This window comes from Musca domestica, unplaced genomic scaffold (assembly GCF_030504385.1).
Source record: "Musca domestica strain aabys unplaced genomic scaffold, Musca_domestica.polishedcontigs.V.1.1 8, whole genome shotgun sequence".
Lineage (NCBI taxonomy): Eukaryota > Metazoa > Arthropoda > Insecta > Diptera > Muscidae > Musca > Musca domestica.
The window spans coordinates 16,655,215-16,677,093 of NW_026712409.1; the positions used below are offsets into that span (position 1 = coordinate 16,655,215).

At 34.3% G+C, this 21,879-nt stretch overlaps 1 protein-coding gene across 5 annotated transcripts in view; it reads left to right on the top strand.

Annotated features, from left to right (window-relative positions):
* LOC101896207 (potassium/sodium hyperpolarization-activated cyclic nucleotide-gated channel 2) overlaps positions 1 to 21,879 on the top strand; it is a 164,417-nt gene that overhangs the window by 23,028 nt on the left and 119,510 nt on the right. For all 5 annotated transcript variants that reach the window (XM_005177059.4, XM_005177061.4, XM_005177063.4 and 2 more), the window contains exon 2: positions 4,739 to 5,366. In XM_005177059.4, coding sequence (XP_005177116.1) covers positions 5,296 to 5,366 — 71 coding nt within the window. In that variant the 5' untranslated portion in view covers positions 4,739 to 5,295. The remainder of the gene's footprint in view (positions 1 to 4,738; positions 5,367 to 21,879) is intronic.

Sequence of the window (21,879 nt, forward strand, 5' to 3'; positions counted from 1 at the left end):
ACGAAGAAGGAGAGGGAGGGGGAGAGAGGAGGAGAGGAAAACATAACCCACATCATCGTCATCATAAACTTATATATTCATTATAATACCTTTTTGCTGCTAAAGGTGGGTGTTGTTGCTGCCTTTGGTTTTTGTTGTTTTTCTTGTTTTATTACGTCCCACTAAATAAGCCATTTAGTTACGTAGTTACTTGGCTAACCAAGAAATTCCTTTTCCCTTTTTTGCCCCAACAGTTATTGTTGTGTTGGTTATTTTTATAGGATTTTCTCTCAACTTTCTCTTTGGTTTGTATTTGGTTCTTTTGTTGTTTTTCCTCTATCTCCCTCTACCTTTCTCTTTTATATATGTGTAATCAAGTCCAACACTCATCTGAAGTCATGCCTAAAAACCACTCATCTCTCAATGAACAACTCTCACTCAGGGCATAGCAGAGAATTACGTTTTGAGTGTCGTTGTGAGAACAAGGGTTTATGTTGGCTCTCATCCATTCTCTGCCCTTGATGATTGAAAGGGAGTGTGTAACAATGTTGCCGCTTTAGATGTAATTCTCTAAAAAATCGTGGAATTTGAAGAGATTTTTGAAAGGATTGATTTTAGGGTTATATATTTCAAGGATCAACTGAGGATTTTTAAAGTATTTTATTTTTTCAAAACCATCGCAAATATTAAAGAAACTTTAAAGGGGAATATTTCAAGAATCTACTGTGGACTTTCAAGCATCAAGATATAAAAGATCTTGTGTTGATAGAAATATTGAGATGTGTCAAGTTTGAATGGTATCGGATGTTAATTCCGCGTTTTATGAGCTTCACGGATGTTCAAAATGTTGACCCTTTGTGGGGGAGGTATCAGAAGGAGTGGACCTATGTATTCCATCTTCACACCAGTTCTTGGGTTGAGTAAAATTATTGTGATGTGTGAAGTTAGAAAACAATCGGACTACTGGACCGTTATTTTCCACTTTCGCACCAGATCTAGCATTGATGCAAATATTAGGATTCTTAAAGTTGGAGCAAAATCGGATTATTTTTTCTCTTTCTGTACAGTAAATTATTTTCTTTGAAAATGTTGACATTTCGTGTGTGAGGTACCTGAAGGAGTTGACTGATATTGCCCATCTCGGAACTCGATCTAAGTTTGGCCATAATATTACGATGTACCAAGTATGGACCAAATTGGATACTCCCTACTCCCAGACAGACAGACGGGTGGAGCGGCATCGCTAGATCGACTCCAAATGTCCTGAAACGAACTTTGTCCAAAGAGACCAAGGGTCTAAACCCGTTTTTTTTTCGAAGAAACGGCCGATCGAAGTGAGGGCAGGGCACAACAAACGCAGAACACCAGTGACATCCAAGGACGGACTGGCCATGTATGAGATCATACCAAACGGTTCCAGCCTTAATTCCTCCCCGATGACTTTATGAATAATCTCACCCTCACCGAGAGACTATCATTCTAGGCAAATTAACAACGAGTGACCTGAACTAGCTGGAAGTCCTGTAAATATAGTTCACATTTCAGTAAACCAGTTCCTAACCGTATGAGTGATTCCATCAATTTCATATCATTAATACCTAGAGTTTTAATCGCGGAATTAGATAAGGAACTAGTTCGTTCGATCGAAGTAGAATGTGCGGACAACCAAATTTAGGAGATCACTGATCCAAGGGGTCCTATATCGATAGTAGACATTTTATAGTCAAAGTCATTAATTTTCTGATGGGGCTAAATTTTTTAAAAAATATTTTTCTAAGGACTATAGGAGCCTGGATTTTTTGAAAGAATATTTTTTCAGGAACTATCAGGGCCTTGATTTTTTAAAAGAGTTTTTTTTTCATAACGTTGTTTTTTACAAACTATTTTTTCAAGGAATATCAAGGATTAGATTTTTTTGACGAAAATATTTTCTAAGGACTATCGGAGCCTGGATTTTTTAAAGAAATTTTTTTTCAAGGATTTTTTTTAAAAAATATTCTATTCAGGAAATATCATATCGTGTTTTTTATGAATATTTCTTTCAATGACTATTGGAGCCTGGATTTTTTTGAAACATTTTTTCGATGAACTATCGTGGAATGAATTTTTTAAAAAATAGTTTTTCTAAGGTCACGTAGAGAATGGATTTTTTTAAAGAATATTTTATTCTGAGCATTGGTAGGGCGTGAATTCTAAGGACTACCAGAGAGTGGATATTGTAAAAAATATTTTTGGGTCTTACAAAAGGTAGATTTTTTAAAGGAATATTTTGTCCTGAGGCGAGCCAGGATTTTTTAAGAAATATTTTTTCGGGACGTGGATTTTTTATAGAATGTTTTTTTCTATCGATTTTTAAAAAAAAAAATCTATTCAGGAAATATCAGATCGTGTTTTTTTTAATATTGTTTCCATAAACTATCGTGGCTTGGATTTAAAAAAAATTCTAAGGTCTTGTGGAGAATGGATTTTTTTGTTAAAGATTATTTTATTCTGAGCATTGGTAGGGCGTGGATTCTAAGGACTACCAGAGAGTGGATATTGCAATGAATATTTTTGGGTCTTAAAAAAGGTAGATTTTTTAAAGGTATATTTTGTCCTGAGTCGAGCCAGGATTTTTTAAGAAATATTTTTTCGGGGTTAGATTTTTTAAAGAAAAAATTTTTCAAGGATTTTTTTAAAAAATATTCTATTCAGGAAATATCATATCGTGTCTTTTGTAAATATTTATTTCAATGGCTATTGGAGACTGGATTTTTTTTAATAATTTTTTCCATGAACAATCGTGGCATGGATTTTTTAAAAAATATTTTTTTAAGGTCTCGTAGGGAATTGGTTTTTAAAGAATGTTTTATTCTGAGCACTGGTAGGGCGTGGATTTTAAGGACTACCAGAGGATATTTCAAAGAATATTTTTGGGTCTTAAAAAGGTAGATTTTTTAAAGGTATATTTTGTCCTGAGGCGAGCCAGGATTTTTTAAGACATATTTTTTCGAGGCGTGGATTTTTTAAAGAATGTTTTTTCTAAGTATTTTTTAAAAAAAATATTCTATTCAGGAAATATCAGATCGTGTTTTTTTATGAATATTTCTTTCAATGACTATTGGAGCCGGGATTTTTTAAATATTTTTCCATGAACTATCGTGACATGGATTTAAAAAAATAATCAATGGTCTTGTAGGGAATGGATTTTTTTAAAGAATACTTTATTCTGACCACTTTTAGGGTGTGGATTTTTTCCTAAGGACTATCAGGGAGTGGATATTGCAAAGAATAATTTTGGGTCTTAAAAAGGTATATTTTGTCCTGAGGTTAGCTAGGATTTTTTAAGGAATATTTTTTTCCAGGGACTTTCACGGCGTGGAATTTTTTAGCTAAACTTTTTTTACTTAGGACAGTGAATATTTTTTTAATAGTATTTTTAGGGCTTAGAAAGAGTGAATTTTTGAAGAATTTTTCATTTTCACATGGCTTGTAGGGTGCGGACTATTTAAGGAAAACGGTTTCCAGGAACTATCATAACGTAGACTTAATTTTTTTTTTGGGATCCAATGGGGGTTGGACTTTCTTAAGAATATTTTTTTCTTTTTTTTTTCTAGTGGATTGTAGGTTTTCAAGAACATTTTCTAAGACGATTTCCAAGGACTGTCAGAGAGTAGATTTCTTAAAAACAATTTTTTTGAGAAGCCTAAAAGAGCGAGGTTTTTAATATTTTTTTTTTACTTTTTTCCTTTTTTTTTCTTTTTTTATTCAATTTGGTCAATTTTTCGTGTTGTGGTGGTAATCTCTTCCTTTGAACATTAAGTCGCGCAATGCACACACACATACACATACACACACACACACACACACACTTTTTTCTCATGGACAAAAACACTCAACTCCCCATTAAAAAACTATTAACATAGTGTCTCTCTCTCTTACTCTCTCTTAGATGTTATCTCATTGTGCTGAGAATAACGGACTTTCTCTTTACTCAATTTCTCTGCACTCAATTGCATGGCAAACATCGAGCATTTGGTAATGACATTTACAATGTATGCTGGCAATGTGTTAATCTCATTGTCCATAGAACAAAAGCAACAACAACAATAACGACAACAACAAAGAGAATAATGATGCTGAGAGAAAAATATTGAATTAAGCAAAAAAGGTGTATAAATTGGGATAAAGGGAAATCTGCTGATTAGGAATTTATCCTTTACCTAAGGCAATAACTATACAAATTTTCACACACACACATACATAATGGAAGTTTATGGAGAGGAGAGTCACACACACATATACACAAGGAAATGATGTTTATATAAATGGAAATGAAACTGTATTGAGCCTGAATGTTATCGAGTAAAATATATAATTTTTGCTGGTGTTTTTGTATTCTCTACATAATTCCCATATTTACCCTAGTGCAACTAAATAGTATAAACATAATTGAGGCAACAACAAAAAGTGGAAGAAGAAGCAGAAACAGAAAATAACTAATCTACATAATATATACCTAAATATAAAAAAAAAATCTGTAGTTTTTGTTTCAAAACCAAAGAATTTTAGTTCAAACTCCCCTATCTTGTGCCCACCTAAGAAAATAAAAATAAAAAAAAAGAAAAGAGAAGAGAAGTAATCAATGAAAGTGGAAAAAATGTTCGAGAAAAAACAAACAAATATTTAAAAAAAATAAATTAAAAAAAATACAAAAATTATGAATGAAACCAAGCAATATCCTTGAAATAATTTCAAACCCTAATTTTACCTTTTAAAGGATAAACTAATTTGGAAAAAATAAAACTTATTTTAAAACAAAAAATATTATATTTAAAAAAATTATTTAAATAATCAAAAATATTTAAGTGGAATATAAAAAACCATAAAATTAAACAAAAATTATTTAACAAAAAATAAATTGCATTTAGTTTTACAAATTATAAAAAAAGAAACATAACCTTAAAAAAAATCTAAACCTACTCTAAAGAATTTATCAACAACACAAAAATCAAACAAGTGGTATTAATTTTCAAAGTTAAGTTAAAAATAAAATTAAATTTTGAAAAAAAAAAAAAAAACAACAACAACTATTCTTCACATTGTACCTATAACAAAAACAACAACAACAACTTGCAGATACCATTTAAATGGTCTTCTTATCATTTATTTATAATTTATCTGCTGGCGTATTCTGAATTATTTATTCATTTATTTTTTTTTTTTCGTGGAAATAAAACATCAACAACGGCCATAGCATGCATAGACAACAACAAGAACAGCAACAACAACAACACCAGGGAGCGAAGATTTTTCATCTAAAGGAGATTTTATAAAATGCACGTTAAACCAACCACCCAACGCAGAGTAAGTGGACCTGGAGCATTTGGAACATTCACCGACCAATGGTAAGTGGCACCGCCATCGTCATTATTTTATCTGTGTCTAACTCTACTCCCCCTTTCCCCTCTCTCTCTCTCTACCTGTATAACTGTCTGTTTTTATGTGTATCCTGACGTATTATGTTTTGTTGTTTTTGTTTTTCTTATTTTTTTATTTCATTTATTTTATCCTTCATATGTCAACATATTCTCACCTACACCACCGTACCTTATTATCCATATTATCCAATAGTATGTATTAGCTCATATATGTGTAACAGAAGAAAAGAAAAAAAAAACTATTGACACACCAATCGATGTATTAGTTAGAGTAATGCAGAGAGGGCACAGGATAATAAGTGAAATGTTGTTAGAATGGAATTTGAAAACATGGAAACGGAAATTGGAAACAAAAGGAGGTGTTTTAAAAATTAATTTAAGGACTAACAAGCGTGGATTTTTTTTAAATATTCAAAAATATCCAATGAAAGATGGATTTTTTTGTATAAATTTTTTAAGGATCACAAAAACCAGGATTAAATTTTTTTTCAAGGATCTACACAGGTTTGATTTTTTAGGGAACATATTTCCAAACATAATTACAAAGGTTCTTCCTATACCTTTCACTACAGTTTGGAGGGTATATGCAATTTGTCATTCCTTTTGTAAATTCTCGAAATAAGCAGTCCAAATTGTATGTCGATTTTGCGATGTCTGTCTGTGAAAATTACTCTAGTTTCCGAACGGAATTTTTATTATTGTGACGTCATTTTCCAAAGTTTTTTTTTTTAGTTAGTATTTTCCTTCCAAATGGTGAAGTTAGCTGTTTTTTACTTGTTTTAACTGAAAATTTTCAAGGATCCACAAGACAAGGTTTTGACTGAGGGTATAGTCATATGGCTAGAGAGGGTGTATATCATTTGACAGGTCAAAACGTGCCTAGTCAAAATAACGGTTTTAGACCATTGGTCTCTTTGAACCAAATCCGTTTTAGGATATTTGGAGACGATCTAGTGATGTCCGTACGTCTGTCTGTCTGCCTGGCTGGTGCGCACTATAACTCTCGAAGGGAGTATCCGATTTGGTCCAAACTGGGTACATCGTAATATTTTTGTCAAACTTAGATCGAGGTCGGAGATAGGCAATATCGGTATACTCCTTCTAGTACCTCCCTCACAAAATATCGAAATTTTCAAAAAAAAAAAATATTTTCTACACAGAAAGAGAAAGGATAATCCGATTTTGATCCATCTTTGAAAATCCTAATATTTGCGTTAGTTCTAGGTCAAGTGCGAAAATGGACAGTTGGCCTCCCATACAAAGGGTCATCATTTTGAATAATTACAACTTAACCCAAGGTCTGCTGCTAAGATGGAAAAAAGGACGAAATTTTCAAAAAATATATTTTCTGCACAGAAAGAGAAACGATAATCCGATTTTGCTCCAACTTTGCAAATCCTAATACTTGCATCAGTGAAAATGTGCAATATCGGTCCACTGCATCAACTGCCTCACCCATAAACGGTCAAAATTTTGAAAAAATACAACTCTTACAAACTTTTTATCAACCCAAGGTCTGGTTTAAGAATATATCGGTCCGCTCCATCTGGTGCCTCCTCCACAAAAGTTCGAAATTACGAATATCCCTTAGGCTCATAAAACGCGAAATTAACATCCGATTTTATGTAGACTTGGAACATCTGAATATTTTTATCAAAACAGGATCTGTTATAAAAACGGTAGAGATCAGACCATCTCTTGTGGTACCTCCCATACAAAAGGTCAAAATTTTGAATATCCATGAAGGTCATAAAACGCGAAATAATCATCAGGATCTCTTTATATTTCACACATCCCATTATTTATACTTTTACAAGATCTGCAATTATAATGAGATATATCAGTCCACTCCTTCTGGTAGCCCTCCCCCCCACATAGGTTCAAAATTTTGAATATCCATGAAGCTCATAAAAGCGAAATTAACATCCGATTCCATTCCAGACTTGGTACATCTCAATATTTCCATCAACACAAGATCAGTTATAAATATGTTACAGATCGGACCATTTCTTTTACAACCTGCCCCACATATGGTTCCGGTTTTTGAAAAACAAAACATTCAAAGAAAGCGAAATAAGCATCCAACTCTCCTCAAATTTCACACATACAAACAGTTTTGCTAACACATGATCTGTTGTGAAGCTGATAGATAACTGCAAACCCCTTCTGGCACCTCACCCACAAAGGGTCACAATTTTCAATTGTTTTATCTATCTTAAATTGCGAAACAAATCAGGGATTTTTTTTTTTCTAAATTTTCTAAAAACTATAACTTATCTCATATAAAATGAAGGAGGTAACCAATATAGTCCATACCTGGCACGTCGCTATATTTATGTCATATTTATTTAGGTCCAATACTTAATGAACAATATTGTCTCATTACCTCGGAACCTACTCCAATTTTAATAATCATAACACAAGTCAATATATAATAACATTGGCTGAGGTATACATCTGTCGGCCTAACCGACTGATACTTTTTAACTTGTTTTTTTTTTATATAGAAAATATTTTTTAAAGACGATATTTTTTATAAATAATACTTTTTAAAGGCTTGAATTTTTAATAAAAATATTTTTTATATTTGGATTTGAGGAGGTATATTTTTTAAAGATTTTTATTAAGGAAGTGTACCAAGGGCTTTATTTGTTTTTTTGTTTTATGTTTTTTACATAATAAATAAAAAATGCTAAGGACGTGAAATTCAAGCAAAATGTGTGGAAGTGAATTTTGAAGAAATGTTGTTCTAAAGATTCATATAATTTTAATAACAATTTTAACAGGACCCGCATTTATTTAAAATAAGTTTTTCTTTTTGCAATATTTTTGAAATTTTTTCGAAACAAGTTTCTATTGAACGTCAGACCTCCAAATGTGGATTTTTTACAATATTTTCCTGAAAATAGACAGAAGGAAACAAATAAATATTTAAAATTTGTATTTCTTTGCTAGGACCTTGCGACGTATGATATATGAATTGGATATTTGAATGATAACAAATAAATCATACGCCCCATTGGAAATCAAGGCCAATAACTTTGTCACTCCTTTTACAATTAAATAGTATGATTCAAAAATTTATTTGTTTCCAATTTCAAAAAATGAAAGCCAAAATATTCCTCTGAGCTGTAATAGACCTCTATTTTCAAAATATATATCTCCTAAGATTTTTTTAATTTAGATTTTTATCAAATATTATTCTCAACGGCCATGAGACCTCTAAACGAGGATCTTTTAAAATTTTTTCTTAAAAATAGGCAGAAGCTTAGCAATAAATCTTTAATATTGATGGTCTTTGCTATGACCTTGGGGCGTATGATGTATGTATTGGATATTTGAATAATAAAAAAATAAATCATACGCCTAAGTGGAAATCAAGGCCAAAAACTTTGCCACTCCATTTAAAAAAATCATTTAAAATTTATTATTAAAATTAAAAAAAAAATCAATTCAAAAAGAAGAAAGCAAAAATATTCCATTGGGAGTTATTAAAAAAAAAAAAAAAAAAACAAAAACAATCAGAAACTCATAACAAATCTCGCTCTTTCACTCTCCCTTCAATGGCTGGCTAATTACTCTCCTGGGGAAAAGGGAATGGTATTGAATGTGATGAAATAGTAATAATTCCGCTAACCACCACACACACACACACACATTCGTAATAACAATTACAACATCGACAGCAATTTGGTGGCATGCAAACAGTTAACCTTTGGCCAGGACCGCGCCATTGGTTCGGACTTTCTGTCAATGCCACACAATTGACCATAAACATTTCCGTTTCCGTTAACAATTGCGTTTCACTTATCGTCCTGTGTGATCTCTGGAAAATAAAATAGTAATGAAGTAAAAAATATGAAAAAAAAAAAAATAAATAAATAAAAAAAAACGAAAAATGTAAAAACAAAAACATTTATCATTTTATTGTCTATCTCTCTTATTTATTATTATTTGTGTCTTTTGTTTGATTTACAACACTGTGCAACATATTTGGAGTCATGAATTGAAATTTTAATAAACTTTTGGAAATAATGTTTTTTATATCCTCTGCCATACGAATATCGTTTGATAAGGCCAAAACGTTCTCTACGAAATAAGGGTTCTATACCCTAGGTCTCTTTGAACCAAATCCGTTTTAGGACATTTGGAGTCAATCTAGCGACGTCCGTCCGTCTGTCTGTCTGGCTGGCGTGCACGATATCTCTCAAATGCAGTATCCAATTTGGTCCAAACTTGGTACAACGTAATATTATTACCAAACTTAGATTGAATTCGGAGATGGGCAATTTCGCTTCACTCCTTCTGGTACCTCCCCCACAAAAAGTAAAAATTTTCAAAAAAAAACTAGTTAAAAGGTATTAGACGGTTTTGCCGATAGATGTAAACTCTCAGCCAATATTCGATTATTTAAATATAAGTTGGCATCTGTTTCGTATCGGACCTAAATAAATATGATATATATGGCGAGGTTCCAGGTTTTGGCTTATATTGGTTACTTCCTTCACTTCATATGAGATATTAGTTTTAGAAGATGTTAAAATGTGCGTGAGGTACTAAATATAGTCGACCGAAGTATTCCATTTTCATACCTCATCTAATATGGATAAAAATATTGGTATGGGCAAAATTATGAGAAAATCGAAAATTTATAAACAATTTTAGGCGCAATCATAAATTCCATATTAATCTCAGGTATCTGGTTGAGAGAAATATTTAGATATATCGAGCTGTAAAGAATCGCTGATTAGTTTCGCAAATTATGACAGATAAAAGTATTAAAAATTGTAAAGAAGGGGTCCGCAGATATATACCAGCTTCACAACAGATCTTGTGTTAGGAAAAATGTTTGTCTGTGTGAAATTTGCAGAGAGTTGGATACTTATTTCGCTTTCTTTGAGCGTTTTGTTTTACAAAATCTTGAACCCTATGAGGAGGAGGTACTAGAAGAAATGATCCGATTTCTACTGCCTTTATAACAGATCCTGTGTTGATAAAAATATTCGGATGTGCCAAGTTTAAACGGAATCGGATGTTCATTTCACGTTTTATGAGCTTCATGGATATTCAAAAATTTGACCTTTTTTTGGGGGAGTCTGAATCAAATCGGATGTAAATTTCGCGATATATGAGTTTCATGGTTATTTAAAATTTTGGTCCTTTGTGGGAGAGGTACCAAAAGGAGCGAACCGATCTATTCCATCTTCACATCAGACTTTGGGTAAATAAAAATATTGTGATTTGTGTAATTTGAAGACAGTAGAACTTTCACATCACTTTTTATAAGAGTTGTAATTATTCAAAATGTTAAACCTTTGTGGGGGAGGTACTTGATAGAGTGGACCGATATTGTCCATTTTCGCACCGGACCTAGTACTGATGCAAATATTAGGATTTGCAAAGTTGGAGCAAAATCGGATTACTGTTTCTCTTACTGTGTAGAAAAGATATATTTTGAAAATATCGAACTTTTGTGAGGGAGGTACCAGAAGGAGTGGACCGATATATTCCATCTTCACACCAGACCTTGGATTAATAAAATTACTGGGATGTGAGAAATTTGGAGAGAATCGCACTCTCTCATCACATTTTATAAGAGTTGTAATTATTCATAATTTTGACCCTTTGTGGGGGAGGTACCAGAAGGAGTGGACCGATATTGTCCGTTTTCGCACCTGACATAGCACTGATGCAAATATTAGGATTTGCAAAGTTGGAGCAAAGTCGGATTATCGTTTTTTCTTTGTGTGCAGAAAATATATATTTTGCAAATATCGAACTTTTGTGAGGGAGATACCAGAAGGAGTGTATCGATATTGTCCATTTTCTCACCTGACCTAGCACAGATGCAAATATTAGCATTTGCAACGTTGGAGCAAAATCGGATTATGATTTCTCTTTCCGTGCAAAAAAAAAAAATATTTTTTTTATAAAATTTCGACCTTTAGTGAGGGAGGTACCAGAAGGAGTGGACCGATATTGTCCATCTTAACACCAGACCTTGGGTGAATAAAATTATTGGGATGTGAGAAATTTGAAGACAATCGGATTCTCACATCGCATTTTATAAGAGTTGTAATTAATGGACGTAAGGACATCGCTGGATCGACTCCAAATGCCTTAAAACGGATTTGGTCCAAATAGACCTAAGGTCTAAAACCGTTATTTCGAGGCACGTTTTGGCCGTATTAAATGATATATACCCTATATATACCCTAAGCATATGGCTGAGGGTATAACTAGATTTCGTTACATAAAATTATTCATATTAGTTTTGAGGGCTAAGTAGGTATATGAAAAAAAAAAAAGAAAAATTATTTTCATGTTGCACAGTGTCCCTAGGCTCCTCAACCCCTTAAAACTCTGATATTGTATTTTTATTATTTTTTTCAAACCATTCGCTTCTATGTTGCTCCTTTAAAATTTTTGAAATGATGTAAACTGTATCTGTTACGCCCCTCCTCTGCCACCCCTATAACTTTGCTTCCCCCTTAACTTTTTTCTTCTTCTTCCTCCTCAATGTTACGTTTGTGTTTTTGACGTTCGTTTCGTTTTTTTTTGGTTTCGTTGTTTGGTTTTTTGTTGGTTATGAAATACGATTTTAATGGCATTACGTGGTTAATAATTTGTTGAAATGTTATACAACCTAACCTTAAAAATCCAAACAAAAAAAAAAAAAGAAAAAAAAAATATAAAATATAAAAAACCAAAGAATACATAGGAAATATATAAAGAAAAACATATACTATATACTTATAAATAAGTTAAATGTTGTCGTTGTTGTTCAATATTGTGTTTCTGTTTTTCGTAATGGTTACTCCCAACTGCAAAAAAAAAAAAGAAAAAATAAAATAAAAAAAAAATGAAAAGAAAATGCCGAGTAAATGATTTGGATTGGCAAATACAAATGAAATGGGAGACCAAATAATTGGTTTTAGCAAAAAAAAAAACAGTTTTAAGTTGCCATTTAATTCCGCTTTTGGGTTTGTTCTATTCCTACCTTTTTTCATTTTCAATTTTTATTGTTGTTTGATATTTTTTCTTTTTTTTTAATTTGATTTATATTTTAGGTGGTCTCATAAAAGAAATAAAAATTTTATTGCAAGCAAACAAAAAAAAAATAGTTTTTTAGTGACCCGATTTTTTGAGAAATGTGCCATTCATAGTTGGAGTTGTGATTTTTTAGTGGTGCATACTTTGTGGCGCTTGTAAATATTGAGTTGATTTAGTCAATTTCATTTTCATTGCATCTTAACATGACACAATACATATTCATTGAATTGCTAACCACAAATATGTATATATATATGCATACATCTATATGTATAAAAGAGGAAAATGTTTGTACGTTTGTTTGTTTGTTTGTAATTTATGGACTCGAAAACCCCTGAATAGATTTTCCTGAAAATTTCCAAGTATACTACAACATGGTCTGAAAGTAACATAGGCTATATATATTTTTGAAATTCCACTCGGAACTAGAGATATAGCATCAGAATCGGAGGTATCTCCCAAAAATTTGGATTTTATATGCACATATCTATTGATCGATTACAGATACATTCTCCAAATTTGGAATAAATGACGTGATTTTATTAGACAATATATTTGCCATTTTATATGGATATCGGTTCAGATTCGGATATAGCTTTCATATATATTTTCGCGCGATTTCATGTATGAAATGTGTGACGGGATTTGATCAAAAAATAAATTTGTTAAATTATATTGAAATCGGTTTAGATTTGGATATAGCTCCCATATATATCTTCGGTAGATTTCACATATTTGAGGCACCAAACACGATACGTATGTCCGATTCCAATGAAATTCGGCACGAGTGACTATATTTGGTACACAAAATAAGTTTGCCAAATTATATTGAAATCGGTTGAGGTTTGGGTACATCTCCCATATATATATTTTTCGGTCGATCTCATGAATGTTGTGCACCAAACACCATATGTATGTCCTATTCCAATGAAATTCAGAATGTATGGCAGAATTTGGATAAAATAATAAATTTGACAAATTATTCGGTTAAAATTTGGATATAGCTCCCATATATATTCTCGGCCGATTTCACATATTTTATGCACCAAACATGGTATGTACCTTCAATTTCAATGAAATATGGAAGGTGTGACGGAATTTGGTGTAAATGTAAATTTTGTCAAATTGAAATTGAAATCGTTTCAGATTGGAATATGATTTTATTAAGACGCATTGACGTAAAATAGTCACAGAGAAAAATCGTTGCATTATCGATGAGCCGTAAAGAACTTATCATTGTTGTGTCAATGGAATATTGATATCGGATAGCTATCCGTTATCGGAGTGATATCGACTAGTTCGATATCGATGATAATCGATAATCTATTCACTGACGGAGAGCCGATGAACTATCCTTGATTTATCGATGTGCTATAGACAATCAGTTATCGATGAGCCATTGATGAGTTATCGACGAGTTATTAACGTGGTATCTATGAGATACCGGTGAGGCGTTGATGTGTTATCGACTAACGACTAACGACCCAAGAACTATCTACGTCCTATAGACATCCTATCGATTAGACTTTGAATTATCCTAGCTTTAGATGAGAAAGTGTCCCGTTATCGACTATCTATCGGCAAGTTATCGACCATATATTGGTGGTCTATAGATGGACAATCGAGGAGTTATATAATAGTAGTCGATAAGCTAGGGAAGAGTTATCGACCAGCTATTGACAAGCTGTCACTGTGTTATTGGCGAGCTAACGTCGACTTTATGTGCTGTAGATAAGTTAGCTATAAACAACCTTTGGATGAGACATCGGCGACGAGTTACCGAGGAAGTACCGATGAACTCTCGATGAGCTATGTATGTTGTACAATCGGAGTGCTATCGACGAGTTTTTGATAAAGTATCATTAAAGTACAGATTAGCTATAGGCTATATATAGGCTATATATTAGCTATATATCGATGACTTATCTTCGAGCATTAGATATATTATCGACACGTTTTTGACGAAGTCTCGATGGGCTATCGAAGAGCTATCCAAGTGCTATCATTGAGACAACCAAAAGCTATCGATTAGGTATGAGATGAGTTATCGACTAATTAAGCTAAAAGCTGACTATCGATATACTGTAAATGTGTTATCGACATGCTGTTAACGAAGTATCGATAAGCTGTGGACATGCTATCGACGACCTATATCCATAAAGGCGGGCTTCCAACGTGGTTCGATTAGAACTATCAAAGTACTGTTGATGAGTTTTTGAGTTGCTATTTTTCGAGCTATCAATACGTTGTCGACAAGACATCATACCGACAAACTAGGGGCGAGCTACGAAAAAAAATCGTTCAAGCTAACAATGAAATATCAACTAGCTATCGGTAAGTAATCGATTAGATATTGGCTATATACCGGCTAGACATCGGTTAGCCCATGACTAGCTATCGATTGGCCATCGGTAAGCTATCGATTAGCTATAGATTAGGTATCGATTAGCCATTGGTAAGTTATCGTCTAGCTATTGACTAGCAATTGATTAAATATCGGTAAGCTATGGCTAAGCCATCGGTAAGCTACCGATTAGCTATTGGCTAGCTATCGACTAGCTATCTACCACCTATCGGTTAGCTATCATCTAGCTATCGATTAGCTATTGGAATTTATGGGTTAACTATCATCTAGCTATTGATTATCTATTGACTAGCTATCGATTAGACATCGATTATCTATTGACCAACTATCGATTGGCTATAAACTAGCTATCGATTAGTAATCAACTAGCTACGTATTCTAGTTATCGACCAATTATTAATTAGTTATCGACCAGCTACCTACTAGCTATCGATTATGCATCGACTGACTATCGATTAGCTATCTATTAAAGATTGATTAGCTATCGACTGCAGTCGAATAGGTATGGAATAGCTACTGGCTGCTGGAGGGGGGTATAAAAAGCGGTATCTTGATTTGAGTTCGAATAGGTAGTTATCTCATTAGTATACGTTTAGGCGGTTAGTAAACTAAAAAAAATCAAAAATAATAAAAAGCTGTCGTTTTTTATACCCTACACCACAAGGTGGTCAGGGTATTATGTCCTTGTGCATTTGTTAGTAACAGGCAAAAGGAAAGGAGATAGACCCATAGTTCCTTTTGATGATCTGCATAGAATCACATTCTGAGTGGATTTTTGCATGTCCGTCTGTCCGTCCGTCCGTCTGTCCATGTATTTTTGTAAACAAAGTACAGTTTGCATTGCCCTATCCAGATGAAATTTTGCACAAATCATTTGTTTGTCCCAAGGAAGAACCCTATTGAAATTGGAGATAATCGGTAAAAATTTAGATATAGCTCCCATATATATCTTCCTCCGATTTGCTTTTTATTGTGCAACAAACGTGTAATATCAGTCCGAATAGTATGGAATTTTGCACGTACGATCAGATTGGACCTGAAAATAAGTATGCCAAATTTAATCGAAATCGGTTCAGATATAGCTATAGCTCCCATACATATTGTTCATCCGATTTGTTATTTTTGTCCTCCGCAGCCGTAATATGCACTCTGTAACAACAATATTTGGAGAAATATATCAAATACAGATCAGAAATATCTTTGCCAAATTTTATCTAGATCGGTTCCGATTTGGATATAGCTCCCATATATATCTTTATCCGATTTCAATTTAGTTGTGCACCAAATAGGCAATACAAGTCCGAATTTAAAAGGTACAAATGCTTCGACATATTTAGTCCTTTGAACTTTAAGTTATAATTATAATCATAGCGTGTATGATTGAATTCTCCCATAAAAACTTTTACTTGTTATGCGGAGCTCTACTAAATTAGCAAAGTGGTGTAGGGTATCATAAAGTCGGCCCCGCCCGACTTTAAGACTTTCTTAACTGTTTTTTTTCTTGGAAGACTGGAGCTGAACTATTTAATTTAGATTTTTGAACATATATGGAGCCCTTCATCTCCGTTCAATCCTAAAAATATTGAATGTTTTACCGTTTGGCTACGGGTTTCCGGGCTCTTGTGGAGTTATAGAAATATGATCTAGAAAAACATAACTGAAACTTAATGTAAGTTTCGTGGGGTGCAGGGAAATTTGGTCCTTATTCCGAAAGCACTTCAAAATATCTACATATATATACGATACGTGCAACAAAAAATTGCCTGCAAAGCCATTACACCACCCCCTTAAAAAGGACTCAAAAATGTGAACATGTGTTTGTTGCCGCATTATTAGATGGCTCCCATTAACATTTCAAATGGGGATTGAAAATGTTATTTGCAGATGTCATTTGAATGCATACCACACACACACGCACACACATATATATAAATGTCATAACAGCAATTGAGGATGGTGGGGGGAGCTTAAGGGTTTATTCGGTTTTTGTTGTTGATTTGAGTAATTTATGTTTTTATTTCTATTTTGGCTGTTGTTGTTGTTGCTGTTGTTACGATTACTGCTGCTGTTCGCCTTTTTTTTGGTTTTATTCGACAAAATTTGTATTTAATGTTCGTCTTTTTTTGTTGTTGGCATTTTGGTGTTGAAATTGAGTTGTTGTATTGCTGTTGTTGTTGTCGATTTTACAACATACGTTTGTTCCAAATGTCAGTGTTTACAAAATATGCCACAATTTATGGGAGCCCTTAGAAAAAAATAATTCAGCCCAACAGCCATTTTAACATACCTATTGCCTCCACCTAGCCTCCATCCACTTGTCATTCAAGTAAATGTTTTAAAAATGCTGATGTTGTTGTTGTATGTGTGTGTACGTATTTCAGGGGAGGGATATTGGGCCTGACATTTCCCTAGTTATGACCCTTTTCAAGAGCACTAATCTTCGTGGCTAGATAAAATCATAAAAAAATGTGGGTCATTTTCATCGACAAACAACAACAACAATAAACTAATTTAAATTAATGCCCGAAAACCCAAGTGGCCTACATTTAACCGCTTTTAACAAATTGCTACTCTTCTCAATATTTAATAAATTCTGGCATTTGATTTGAGAGCCGTTTTTATTTTTGTTTTAATAGAAGTGGAAAAGTTTATTCGGAGGGGTTGCAGTGAATGTGGGAATGTTTTTATACCCTCCACCATACATAGTATGGAGGGTATATTAAGTTCGACATTCCATTTGTGACTCATCAAAAGAATAATTTTAGACCCAACAAAGTAGATATATTCTTGATCAGGATAAAATTCTAAGACGATTTAGCCTTGTCCGTCCGTCTGTCTGCACATCTGCCCGTCTGTTGTAATCACGCTAGAGTCAAAACGAATAAAGATAGGAAGCTAAAATTTTGCACAGATGAGTATTTTGCCTGCAGGCAGGTATGAAGATGGGCTATATAGGTCTACGATATCGTATATCCTCCATATAACGGTACCCCCCGCAATATTCGGTATTTTGACAATTGTAGCCAAATTTTTCAATGAATTTATCTGAAAATCCAAAACATGAGTTCCTTTTGAGTACTTTATCCCTTGGAAGAGTTTTGTTTATATAGGTCCACGATAGCGTATATCCTCCATATAACGATACCTCCCTATATTCGGTATTTTCAATATTTTAGCTACATTTTTCAGTGGAATTGTCTAAAAGTCCTACTAGAAGTTATTTTTAACCACTTTACCCACAGGAAGTGAAATGTCTCTATAGGTCCACGATATCGTATAGCCCAAAAGCAACGGTACCCCCCAAAATTCGTTATTTTGACGATTTTAGGGATATTATTCATCGGAATTGTTTCAAATTTGGTATTTGAAGTTCGAAAGGGATACTACAGCCTGTGACGAAAAATTGCGTATGCAGACCCACGTGTTCGTATAGCCTCCATACAACGGTACCTCCCAATATTCGATATTTTCACGATTTTAGTGGCATTATTCACCGGAATTGTTTCAAATTTGGCATTTGAAGTTCGAAATGGGAACTACAGTCTATGCCAGAAAATTGCGTATGCAGGCCCACGTCTCCATATAACGGTCCCGCCCAATATTCGGTATTTTGATAATTTAAGCTAAATTATTCACCGGAGTTGGTTCAATTTCCATATTTAGAGTTCGGTCTGTGTCCTACAGCCTAAGGCAAAAAAATTGCCTATGCGAGTCCAGTTCTTCGCACAGGTCCCATACATCAGTACCTCCTAATATTCTGTATTTTGACATTTTAGGTACAATACTCATCGAAATTGTTTAAAATTTTGCATTTGAAGTTCGAAATGGGAACTACAGTCTATGCCAGAAAATTGTCTATGCAGGTCCAGGTCTTCGTATAGCCTCCATATAACGGTACCTCCTAATATTCGGTATTTTGATGATTTTAGCGGCATTATTCACCGGAGTTGTTTCACATTTCATATTTGGAGTTCGTAATGGCAACTACAGTCTATGCCAGAAAATTGTCTATGTAGGTCCAGGTCTTCGTAGAGGTCCCATGTATCAGAACCTCCCTATATTCGGTATTTTAACGATTTTAGGTACAATACTCATCGAAATTGTTTGAAATTTCGAATTTGAAGTTCCCAATAGGTACTACAGCCTGTGACAGAAAATTGTCTATGCAGGTCCAGGTCTTCGTATAGCCCCTTTATAACGGTACCTCTCTATATTCGGTATTTTGATGATTTTAGCTACATTATTCACCGGATTTTTTTTCCAGTTTCATATTAGAATGCTGTAATGGCTTATGCCAAAGATTCCCTATGGAGGTCCACGTCTTCGTATAGACCCCAATATAACGGCTATAATTAGTATTTTTAAGGTTTTAACAGAATTTTTAACGGATTTTATTATACCCTCAGCCATATGGCTAGAGAGGGTATATATCATTTGATACGGCCAAAAAGTGCCTCATCGAAATAACGGTTTTAGACCCTAGGTCTCTTTGGACCAAATCCGTTTCAGGACATTTGGAGTCGATCTAGCGATGAACCTCCGTCCGCCGTCTATCCGGCTGTCCTGCGCACGATAACACTGGAAGGGAGTATCCGATTTGATTCAAACTTGGTACATCGAAATATTATTATCGCAATTAGATCGAGTTCGGAGATGGCCAATATCGGCCCACTCCTTATGGTGTATCCCCCACAAAATGTTTCAAAGAAAATAATTTACTGCACAGAAGGGGATATGATAATCCGATTTTGCTCCAAATCCTAATATTTGCATCAGTGCAAAATGTTTGAGTACCCAAGGTTTTAATACACCCTCCAGAATATTTTCGCGATAAGATTCGGCATTTATTCTGATACCCCGGTCGATTAATACGAGCGGAGAGCGACCATCGGCTGTTATGGCGGCCCAAACCATCAGCATGGCCGGCGCTTGAGTTCTGGTGGCCAACCGAAGGTGTATATTTTAAGCTGACCTCTGACCTTGCCAAGTAAGCACGATTGTTTTGTTGGTTTGGTTTTTTCATTGGAGAAAACCAAAATTCGGCAGTTCACCACTTTCGGCCAAGCGAAGCAAGTCTTTAGCTCTTTTGAGTCTATTTTCTTTGGGTCGCGGTGTAAGTTCTTGCACTTTTTGGAATTTCAATGGCTTTACCCGAGCTCGGGCTCATTTTTCAATATTTGCAGAATGGAATATTGCCATATGTTCAGCTCACAAGCCATTTTTCGGCCACTGCCACGTGGTCGTCGATCAAGTCGCTTCTTTACTTTTCGAACCATTTCTGCTGATGTTGCTGTTTTCTTCCGGCCTCTTAACTGATTTTGGGCTACGCTACCAGTATCAAGGTAACGAGCGATGTTACGAGACACAAAAGATTTATTGACATTCAAATGCCGGAGTGCTCTAACGATAGCCACTTGTGGTTTTCCAGCCAAATATAAAGCAGTCACACTGTCACGCTTGAATTCCATCACGAATAACTTTTTTTCTGGAAAATTCTCGCCAAAATGCTTTTGCACGTTTGTAAACAATATAATGAGCTGTCACTGGAATAAATTTATCAGCTGTCGGACGAGTGGCTTATAAATGACAGCAGTCTAAAGTTGATTGCAGTTTTTTCATCTCATCCTGTATATATGGGAGCTATATCTGTTATATCTGAACCGATTTTCATCAAATTTGATATACTGGCTTCTAGACTTAACTCGATCGGATGTGCCAAAATTCAGGTGATTTGGACTGATATTGACCATTTGGTGCACAAATAACCCGAAATCGGTGGAAGATATATATGAGAGCTATATCCAAATCTGATCCGATCTGGATTAAATTTGATGGAGATATTTTTGAGCTCCATAAGCTATCTGATACCAAAAATCATTCTTGTGGAGTGCATATTACGAATGTGAGGGACTTTAAACCCCAAATCGGAAAAACATATAAATGGGAGCTATAGCTATATCTGATCCGATTTTCTCCAAATTTGATGTACTTGCTTCCAGGCTTAATTCGGTCGGATGTGCCAAAATTCAGGCAATTTGGACTGATATTGGCCATTTGGTGCAAAATTAACCCGAAATCGGTGGAAGATATATATGAGAGCTATATCCAAATGTGATCCGATCTGGATTAAATTTGATGGAGGTATTTTTGAGCTCCATAAGTTATCTGATACCAAATATCATTGTTGTCGTAGGCACATTACGAATGTGGGGGACTTTAAGCCACAAATCGGAAAAACATATAAATGGGAGCTACAGCTATATCTGATCCGATTTTCATCAAATTTGATGTACTTGCTTCCACACTTAATTCGGTCCGATGTGCCAAAATTCAGGTCATTTGGATTGATATTGACCATTTGGTGCACAAATAACCCGAAATCGGTGGAAGATATATATGAAAGCTATATCCAAATCTGATCCGATCTGGATTAAATTTGATGGAGATATTTTTGAGCTCCATAAGTTATCTGATACCAAATATCATTGTAGTCGTATGCACACTACGAATGTGAGGGACTTTAAACCGCAAATCGGAAAAGCATATACATGGGAGCTATGGCTATATCTGATCCGATTTTCACCAAATTTGATATACTTGCTTCTAGACTTAATTCGGTTGGATGTGCCAAAATTCAGGTCATTTGGCTATATCTGAACCGATTTACTCCAAACTTGATGTACTTGCTTAATTCGGTCGAATGTGCCAAATTTCAGGTCATTTGGACTGATATTGACCATTTGCTATACAATTAACCCGAAATCGTTTGAAGATATATATGAGCCATATCTAAATCTGAACCGATTTTCATCAATTTTAATAGGGTTCGTCCTTGGCCCAAACAAATATTTTTTGGAAAATTTCATCGCAATCGGATGATACATGCGATCTGCATTATGATTACAAAAAATACATCGACAGGGCAGATAGACGGACTGACATGCCTAAATCGTCTCAGAAAGTGATTCTATGAAGATCCTCAAAAGCACGTATGGGTCTATCTCGCTTCCTCAAATAAATGCACAAAGACATAATACCCTGACCGCCATGTGGTGTAGGTTA